The sequence below is a fragment of the Macaca fascicularis genome, chromosome 14, assembly GCF_037993035.2.
Source record: "Macaca fascicularis isolate 582-1 chromosome 14, T2T-MFA8v1.1".
Taxonomy (NCBI): Eukaryota; Metazoa; Chordata; class Mammalia; order Primates; family Cercopithecidae; genus Macaca; species Macaca fascicularis.
Window position 1 is genome coordinate 35,322,362 of NC_088388.1, and position 10,725 is coordinate 35,333,086.

Below are 10,725 nucleotides of genomic sequence, written 5' to 3' on the forward strand. Positions count from 1 at the left end.
TTAGCTCACTGCAACCTCTGCGTCCTGGTTTCAAGAGATTCTTATGCCTCAGCCTCCCTAGTAGCTGGATTACAGGCATGCACCACCATGCCTGGCTAATTTTTTATAGTTTTAGCAGAGGTGGGGGTTTCCCCATGTTGGCCAGGCTTGTCTCAAACTCCTAGCCTCAGGTGATCTGCCCTCCTTGGCTTCCCAAAGTGCTGGAATTATAGGCATGAGCCCCCGTGTCCAGCCGAAAGTTGTACTCTTGAGAAATAATAAAATTCTAAACCCCAATTTTAGAATGGAAGCTAAGTTCATGGCATGATGGGATGGGAGGTCCAAAAGACTTCATGATATTCCCTCCCAGCTCTTAGGCTTTCTTCCCTAAGGGCTAACTAGACACCAGATTTTTCAAAAGACTCCACACTAATAATATCTACTAGTTTATTTTCCCAGGTACAGAACGAAGAGAAGAGAAGATCAGAGTATCATTCCTTCACTCTACCCTGAGATGTCTGCTTCCTCCATTCCTATTTTCTTTGTTCACCTTATCTTACATAAAATGTAGATTTATTGAGTACTAACTAAAATCTTACAAGTATGTAATCATCTGCCGCATTGCCACACCGACCTCTCTACCTTTGTAAAGGAAAATGTATAAATATTAAATCTCTGAGGACCACTTTGGAAAAAACAGCCACAGATGTGTCTGTTACTTGAGTTTTTCCTGGATGCATCCTCAAACTGGCACAATAAACCTTGATGACTGAGACGTGCCTCTCAATCACTCATTTTGGTTGCCGCTATGGTGACTACTTTCTTTTCCCCTATTGTACAACCACCAAGCCAACGCCATATGTGCTAAGGTTTTCATTAATGCAACACTCCACTTCCAGGATCAATATATTTAAGTTAAGGCCGGGCGCGGTGGCTCAAGCCTGTAATCCCAGCACTTAGGGAGGCCGAGACGGGCGGATCACAAGGTCCGGAGATCGAGACTGTCCTGGATAACACGGTGAAACCCCGTCTCTACTAAAAAATACAAAAAACTAGCCGGGCGAGGTGGCTGGCGCCTGTAGTCCCAGCTACTCGGGAGGCTGAGGCAGGAGAATGGCGTAAACCCGGGAGGCGGAGCTTGCAGTGAGCTGAGATCCGGCCACTGCACTCCAGCCTGGGTGACAGAGCGAGACTCCGTCTCAAAAAAAAAAAAAAAAAAAAAAAAAAAAAAAAATATATATATATATATATATATATATATTTAAGTTAAAATAATGCATTTTTTAAAACGAATAAACTCACAGATGTCAGTGACTTAGAAGTTTACTGTGTTGATGCATAGTATCCCTACAGCCTGCTATAAGGGGTTGTTGATGTTGGGCACACTGCTCCGTGCAGACATTCAGGGATCCAGGTTGACAATGGTTCTGTTTTCATCAACACAAAGCTTTCACAGTCACCTTTAGTATTGACACCCAGCAAATAGAGGAAGAGAATAGACGATCACTTATGAAAGGATTTTATGGACCATGTGTGAAAATATGTGCAGTACTTCTGCTCACATTCCATTAGCTGGAACATAGATACACTTGATTGCAAAGAAAGTGGGAAAATGTTGTCCAGCTTTATAGCCAGGAAGACATAGGCACATATCTTGGTAAGCAGATTTGAATTCTCTACCTCTGTCACTAAATGCATACTAATGATCGAGGCTTCGCACACTAGCTGTGTGACGTTAGACTAGGCTCAGGGCCCATTTCACTTTTTGTATATTAGGCATAAAGTCTAGATTAAATGTACATTGCATAAAAAGATGCCTTGTTGGTTGTCAATTAGTAAACACTGAACATGCCTATAGGAATATAGTAAACACCTGTACAGCATTCTCCCAGTTTTATATATATTAACATTATACCATATTTGTAAGAAATAAAGCATAAATACAATTTGAGGTTCTCTGGGTACTTTTCCACAGTTCCATTTCTCTTTCACCTTCCTCACTACCATGAACTCAGTGTTTATTATTCTTATGTACTAGCCTCACATTTTTATGATTCAAGTGCTACTGACTTACTGACCAGTTTTCAATTACAGTCTACCAAATCTCTCATGGGATGAATGGCGTGGTATTTTGGTTAAAGCATTTCAGCAATGGAAGGCCCCCAGTCCTTCAATTCTCAAAACTAATCTCTAGTTTCAGCAACCCTTGTGGGGAGAGGAAGAGGTAAGAAGTTAAATAATCAGAGGTCAGATCATGATAGTCCTCATGTTTCAGCTAAGAATTAAGATTTTTTTTTTTTCTGAAAACAATTGGAAATCTCATTAATTAATTGGCATGGTCAAAGTTGTGGTTTAGACATACAATTTTTTTTTTTTTTTTTTTGAGATAGAGTCTCACTCTGTCTCCCAGGCTGGAGTACAATGGCGTGATCTCGGCTCACTGCAACCTCTGCCTCCCGGGTTCAAGTGATTCTCCTGCCTCAACCTCCTGAGTAGCTGGGATTACAGACATGTGCCACCACGTCCAGCTAATTTTTATATTTTTAGTAGAGACGGAGTTTCACCATGTTGGTGAACTCCTGACCTGGTGATCTGCCCGCCTCGGCCTCCCAAAGTGCTGGGAATATAGGCATAAGCCACCATACCCAGCCTAGACATACAATTCTTAAAGTCATGTGAGGACTGCCCAGATCCAGGAGATGTCCACCTTAGTTCTGAGAAGGGATTATCGGACTTCAACTAAAATGGCAGCCCATGGAGATGGACCTTTTCTTGGCCTTGACCTGGAGGGTTCACAGGTTTTCATTCTCGCTGCTTTAGAAAGGAGTGTACTCCTATTTGGCATGGGAATGCCATAAGAAGAAATTTCTGCTTTTTTACTAGCATGTTGACCTTGGCCTTTTGAACTAAGTGGTAAAGGGACCTCTCTCCAGCAGGATTATAGCTCTGTTGGCCTTCTAAGTGCTTTACCTGCATTATTTTTTTAAATCTGCACAGCAACTAGGTGAGATAGTTACCATTTTTACTCTATTTTAAAAGTGAGAAAAGTGAGACCCAAAGAGGTTAACTAGTTTGCTCACACCAGAAAGAGTATGAGCTGGGTTGTTCTTAACTTAAATCTGACTTTACCATTTCACTGCATTGTCTCTCTTAAGGGATAACCATCAACTAATATTTATTGAGGAATTACTATGTGCCAAGTACTGTTCTAAGCCCCTTATATCTATTATTTCATTAATCATGAACACAAACCTCTAAAGCAGGAAATATTATCATCCCCATTTTACAGTTGAGGAAACTGAAGTCCAGAGAATTTAAGTAACTTGTTTGAAATGACACATCTGCTTAAGATGATTGAGACAACATAAATCTGAAGCCATTACCCTCTACTCTCTCTAATGTGACTGTTTATTATTTTGGTCTGCAAAACTACAGGAAGAAGGAAAAGGCTATAATTTAAAGCATCTTATTCAGCATTGTTAATATAGCCCTAATTTCAGTGCATTGCTATAAGCCACACCCAATACCAGATTAGAATGGATAGAGATGATTATTATAATAATATCTGTGGTTTTGCTTCAATCCTTACCAAAATGACTTCTTCTTATGGTGGAGTAGTCAAAGGAGAGCTGGGTTAAAAGCAAGGAGGCTAGGATTCTAATCCTGGCTCTGCCACGAACAGTCTTTGTGATTGCTGGTCTGAATGTCTATGTTCCTCCAAGATTTATGTGGAACCCTGATCCTTATTGTGGTGGTATTAAGAAATGGGGCATTAGGAGGTGATTAGATCATGAAAATGGAGCTCTTATATATGAGATTAGTGCTCTTATAAAAGAGGCTTGAGGGAGTTTTCTGCTGTTTCCAACACATGAGGATACAGCAAAAAGGCACCAGTGTTGAAGTAGGGAGCAGGCCCTCCCTCACCAGCCAACAAATCTGCTGGCACCTTGATCTTGGACTTCCCAGCCTAGAGACTGTGAACAATAAATTTCTGTTGTTAATTACCCAGTCTAAGGTACTCTGTCATAGCAGCCCAAAAGGACTAAGACAGTGATGATCTTGGGTGGGTCACTTAGTATATCACTGGGCTTTAATTTTCCTATCTCAGAAATTCAAGAAGTAAACTAGAGAAACTCTAGTGTCCCCACCCACTCTGTGATTCTCTCTATGCTTTTCTTCTCCCCCATTACATCAGAAAAAGTCTTCAAAAAATGACAGGAAATTTAAGTGACAAAACACTTCAGAAATCCAACAATATTATTTTTAATATCTCCAAAGATAAGGAAAGGTAATATTTGTAGAAACACTGGGAATTATATTTTAATATTTCATTCCAGTAATATTATAAAATACATGATATCTAAGTCATCTGTTTGTACATGAAACAATCCAAACCTGTGACCCTGGTGGCTAGCATCTTTATTAAAAAAATAAGATTTAAATAAATTAAACACTATGAGTGTGAAACCAAGTGCATAACTAAGATAGTTAACATGTTTAAAAGAAATCAACTCATGAAATAGTTTTAATATATAACCTGTTGAAAGAAAGCACAGATTTGGGAGAACATGGACAGATAAAATAGAAGATTAACGTAGACAGGATCCTAGAAAACAACAGTTTCCCCCGTCCCCCAAGGCTAATTCTTTCTAAAGGAGCTATTTGTTTATACAAATATATTTGTAGACAAGTTAAATATATTTATTAAATTGCCGAAACTGCTTTCAAACCTACTTTCAAATCCTTTGTCATTCCAAAGAAGTGGATCCTAGGGAGGGCAGGGTGAGATAGTTTGGTTTTCTTCCTTTATCTCAAAAAGGAGTTTTGCAGGAGCCTAGTAGCATGTGATCAATTTGTTTAAGTAATGAATAGAGGCAGGCTAATTTCCACAGCCCCAGATTAAAATTTATTTCCTTTGCCCTTAACTAACAGGCTTGGTAGTAAGAGCTTGGAAATCCTGAGCTCTGTTACTCCCCATCTGTACCGAACAATTCAGAGAGATACATCATGTCTCAATACTCCATGTGCTGGAGGAGAGGCGAGGTGGAACTGATGCCACTATTTTCATGGGACTGGTGTGGCTGGGGGCAGCCTCATCAGCTTACCTCAAACATCCTCTTCCAGCATTTTCCTACCCTTGACCTTTCTGATCTAAAGAAGGCATTTTGTGTTTCTCACTAAGTTTCAGGCAGAGTGCTAGGTATTGAGGCTACGATGCTGAAGATGCTGACCTTGCTCTAGAGGGCCCAGTCTACCAGAAGATTGCAGCAGTTAGTTCTTTCACCCACTCCCATTACCGCTTCCTCCTTCTAGGCTTACATTTCCTCCTAAGAGAAAGGCATGGCCTAAGAACGTTTCTAAGATTTTTAAAGAAGATACTATGCACAAGTCTGTGAGGTAAGACTGACTAAACCTTATGAAATCAGACCTAGGAATATAGAGGTGAATGGTGATGGAGTCCTGGCCCCCAGCACTCTAAATTCCCAGAGTTCCCTCTGCCACTAGACCAGGGATCAGTAGAGTCTGACAATTCCCCAGTCCAGTGGTTTATACCCTGGGCACATTGCACACACATAGACTTTTTGAATATCTTGGTCCCTCAGGACAAGGATATGTGGCCAGAAATGTCCACTGTTCTTTATTCTTTCATTTCACTGAAGGAGCAGTAGCTGGGCCCCAGGCCTCGCACGGTACAGTCAGTGCTGTCGCTGTCACACTTGCCACAGTGACACTGGGTGGCCACTGGGTATGTATACAAGGAGTCTGCATGGTGAGCACAGCCGGGCACTCTCACTGTCTCATATACCACTTCCTTGAAGGTACATGTTTTCTGGATGTTGGGCCTGGCTGGGTCCTTATACACCAGATCCTGAGGAGTTTAAGAAGAGAGGTTACAGTATTGTGGAAGTTTCTATTTAGCTTAGTCAAAATGAGACAGAAATTGAATACTGCTTGCTCTAACATTTACCCATTAAAACATGACCTCATAAATGACCTATATGCTATCTATATTTCTAAATTGTTCTCGAAATCTTACAGAAAATACAAGTAATTCTTTTTCTTACTTCCTATGGTGATATCAAAATATTAATTATTTTTCAAACTGTAAAGGAACTTTGAATTTTAACATAGAAAAATGATGAAAAACGCGACAGAATTTTAAGTTGACTTTTCATATTTAATTGAAAGCTATGTTAATGACAAACCATAAACAAAGACATCCAGTGTCTCAGAAAAAAATATTTTAGAACATGCTGTCCTGATGTATTTATAAAAGGTCAAAAATATATAATTTTAAATGTTCTTGCTTAATTTAACATGTTTGCTAAGGCTCACATAAGATTTTCAATATTCTAATTTGTTGTGGACATTTTTTCTCCCTTAAAAGCTGTATACTTTGCAGGGTTCTTAGTTTCAAAGGATATGCAGTTTGTATATAAGAATTTTTAATCCAAGTAGAAATTATTTGTAGTAGCTCTTTCCAGTGGAAAGAATTATTTATACTATGTAAAGAAATTGGGGCTGCTGTTTAATATCATCCTACCAAATGTATATCCCAAGAAGGTGCAATAAATTATGTAATAAATAGAGTTTGATCAAACTCATTTACCATCAAATAAAGTATCATTCATTTAAAAAGTTGCCATTTTCAATTTTAGTTTATAGAATGAAATTCTGCATAAATAATTAGGGGTGCTGCAGGGAAAAAAGAAAGCACCATGGAAACTATTTCTTTACTTGCATTAATGCAAGGAAACTGTGCAAACTCAGACTAGCAGCTGATGCCTCTATGTCTTGGTTTTCTCAATGCTATAACGAAGGGAGTGGGTTTGCTGATTCATTTTTGTTTTAACAGTCTGCAGGAATTGATTGTGTTCACAATCCGTTTGTTGGCATTTGTATTTAGGAGGGCCAGGAAGACAATTTTTATAAGTGGCTGTCTGTGTTTTTATGTGACTTGGAGACATATTTCGGTACTATTTTTGTGTCAAAGATGTAGCATCAGTTAAAGAAATTGCCTTTATGAGAATATTGTAGGTCCTTTATGATTAAATATATGTATGTTTCCATGTTTATCTCTCTATATGTAAAAACATAACATAGAACTACTGTTTTTCCTGTAAATGCCAAGTTGGACTATTACCAAATTGATCAGATTAAATCTGAGGCTTTCCTAAATTTGCCCAAATCAAATCCAAGCCCAAATAGCTAACTGATACCATGGTCATTAACCCCAATCACAACACAGACAGTCTTGGCTAAAGGACTCATGACTGTTACTTAGAATACATAAAATATTGATGAAGTGGAAACTAATGAAACCTGTCTCATACAGACCTTCAACGACCTCACTTCCAGCAAAGCACGGTACCTACCCTGGTGTAGCAGTAGCCAGCACACCAAGTGGTGTTGATGCTTATGCAGAAACGACATTCCTCTTTCTCTATTGCAATGGTGATGTTGGTCAGCTCACAGCTGTTGCAGCAGATTGCTTTCCAGCAACAGAAAAGGAAGCAAAACTGGACTGTCTTCATCCTCGTCTGGGAAGCAAACAACGAAGCCCACTAGAAACTGAGAAACCAAAGAATGATAATCATTATGTAAGCTGACCAAACCAAAAATAATTGGTCTGCTCATCCTCCTCAATCACATTTTGCTTCAACGAGTTTTTTTTCCTTCCTTATGCATTTTTACTTATGTCTTTGTTTCTTGGAACAAATTTTTCCTTGTCCTTCAATTTTTGAGTCAGGGTGGGAATATATTATAGATCAAAACTCCAATATAATGATTTAAGCAGAGGAATATTTAAAGATTAGAATCTTATTGCTAACTGTCATAAAGTGATTACTCTGAAGCAGGTAATTGTGATCATCATATTTGTTCTTCCATTATTATTTTAAAGACTATTTTTGTCTGAAAAGAAAAATAAAATTCTTTTCTTTTCTTGAGACAGGGTCTTGCTCTGTTGCCCAGGCTGGAGTGCAGTGGTATAATCATGAATCACTGCAGCTTCGACCTTCCAGGCTCAAGCAATCCTCTGACCTTGGTCTCCCAAAGTGCTGGGATTATAGGCATGAGCCACCATTCCTGGCCAAGAAAATTCTATACTACAAAATTATGTATTCATTTTTAGAATCTCATAAATATTTGCTGTTGCCCACATTTGTTTAAAATAAGACTATTTCAGAAGAGACCATTTCAGAACTGGTCTATAAAGTCAGTTACTTGCTAACAGTGATTACATTATATTAACCATATTTTACAAGCCAGGTTGATAAGCATAAATTTCCTACACAACACTAGTGAAAAGCTCTAGTTTTGTCCTCCATGTCCTGACAAATCTGTAATTTCAAAAGTAGCTGTCACCACTTGAAAACTGTAGATGCTAAGACTCACCTGTTGTTGGCCGCCTTGCCTGGGAAGTGCTGTAGACTGAATGAAATCTCAGTTCACCTTTTATACAAAATCATGTGCAACTAACACCTTGTGGATTTGTTGGGTATTAATATGACCAATGCTAGCCTGAAGCTTGCTGTAAGTGAATCAGTGTTTAGATAGACAGGGAGATCAAGCTTTACTAAAGTAGTCTAAACGCAGTAGATTAGAAAAAATAATGTTACCAGAGATGATTTTGTACAAATTAAATTTGATACAGTAGCACACCCACTCCTTTACCTTCTCAAATTAAATGTGACTCCAGATTTTTCTTTTGTATCTTTAAATCAGGAAATTCAGAGTCCTTTCCAAGTATTGCTTTGACCCTGTTCAGGAGATGCGTTAAAAATGTGGTTGATAAATTGCTCCAAGAGCATATCAAAAGCTGTGAAGGAAGAAACAAACAAAGAGAAAGCATTTCATGATCTGGCTCCTGTCTAAAGTGTGAACTGTATCTCTCTTTCCCTCCCACATTCTGGCCCCCTAATCACAAATCTTTATTTTTTGATGTTTTAGCAAGAACTTTGTACTTTACTTGTAATTCCATAAATATGTTGCTGATTCATATATTTAGATCTTTGCATGTAATGTTCTTCCTGCCTGAAATGTCCTTGCCTCCTCCCTGCCTCCTCCAACACCATGCTGAACCCTGGCAAATTCCTCAACCTTCAACATCCAGGGGAGTTTCACTTGTCAAAGTTTAGGATGGGAGGTGAGGGAGAACCATAATCACTACCCTCTGTGTGTAACCATTTATAGGCTCTTGTTTCCTCCAATAAACTATGATCTCCTTGGAGACTAGGATTGCTTTGTTTAATAAATATTTACTAATCAAACGGTGTGACTGGAGCAAAAGGACAACAGCAGTAATATTAGAATATGGTGTCAAAGAGATAACAGGAGTCAAATAATATAGGACCTTGTAGACCAATGTAAGGCCTCTGGTTTCTACTCTATGTGTAGTGGGACCCATTGAAGGATTTTAAGTAGAGGAGTGACATGATCTGATTTAGTTCTAAAACGATTCTTCTGACTGCTGTGTTGCTAATGTAGGGGAACAAAGAAACAGGAAGACCCGTATGGATGCTATCAATAACCCAAGTGAGAAATGATGTTTGTTCAGACTAATGTGGTAGCTGTGGAGGTAATGAGACTTGCTCTGACTCTGGATGCAGTTTGAAAGTAGAACTAACAAAATTTTCTGATGGATAGATATTGAGTGTGAGAGGAGGAAAAGAGTCAAGGATGGCTCTAAAGATTCTGGTTTGAGTGGCTGAAAGGATAAACTTGCTATCAGCTGAAAGGAGATGGCTGTAAATGTCGAAGTTTGGGGAAAGGAAATGGAGTTTAGTATGCACGTGTTGAGCTTGAGTTGTTTGTACTACATCCAGGAGATAATGAAGTTTCTTTTTCCTCTTTCTAAAAGAGACGGAGGAGGGCCATTGAGGAAAGTAGGAATGAGGAGAATATGGTGTCCCAAAAGCCAAATAAAGAGAGCATCTCAGGGAGGAGCCAGTGACACCTGTGTCAGATACTGCTGACAGGTTAAGTACAATGAGGATCACGAATTTCATAATGCATATGTGGTGTAAAGTTCACTACTGTCCGTGGCTATAAAAGTTACCTTGGAATGATAGAAACAAAACCTGATTGGTGTGTGTTTAGGTGATTTGGAGGAGATAAGTCATAGTGAACATAGACAACTTTTTCCAAGAGCTTTTTTTTTTTTTTTTTTAAACAAAGATCAACAAAGAAATGGGTATTTGGGTAATGTGGATGTTGGGTAAAGATAATTTTCTTTTGTTTTATTTTTATTTTTTATTTTTGAGATGGAGTCTTGCTCTATCACCCAGGCTGGAGTGCAATGGCACAATCTCGACTCACTGCAACCTCCGCCTCCTGGGTTCAAGCCATTCTCTGGCCTCAGCCTCCCGAGTAGCTGAGACTACAGGCATGCACCACCATGCCCGGCTAATTTTTGTATTTTTAGTAGAGATGGGGTTTCACCATGTTGGCCAGGCTGGTCTCAAACTCCTAACCTCAAGTCATCCAACCCTTCTTGGCCTCCCAAAGTGCTGGGATTACAGGCCTGAGCCACTGTGCCTGGCCGCAGATAATTTTCTTTTGATTTTTAACTTTAAGATGGAAGAAATAAACATGTTTGTATGGTGATGAGAATGATTGAGTAAAGTGGAAAAAGTTGATATCAGAAGGAGAGAGAAGCTCTGAAGTGTACTTGAAGAGGTAAAAGGAAATGGGTTATAAAAGAGGAGTGGAAGCATTGCCTTTAGGCAGAACCATGGAGAGCTC

At 39.0% G+C, this 10,725-nt stretch overlaps 1 protein-coding gene across 1 annotated transcript; it reads right to left on the reverse strand.

Moving 5' to 3' along the window:
• Positions 1-4,226: 4,226 nt before the first annotated feature.
• FSHB (follicle stimulating hormone subunit beta) lies at positions 4,227-7,536 on the reverse strand. Its single transcript, XM_005578334.5, has 2 exons — positions 7,356-7,536; positions 4,227-5,848 (listed from the first exon to the last, which is right to left on the reverse strand). The coding sequence occupies exons 1-2, from the start codon at positions 7,512-7,514 to the stop codon at positions 5,618-5,620; spliced, it is 390 nt and encodes a 129-aa protein (XP_005578391.1). The 5' UTR covers positions 7,515-7,536; the 3' UTR covers positions 4,227-5,617.
• Positions 7,537-10,725: the final 3,189 nt, after the last annotated feature.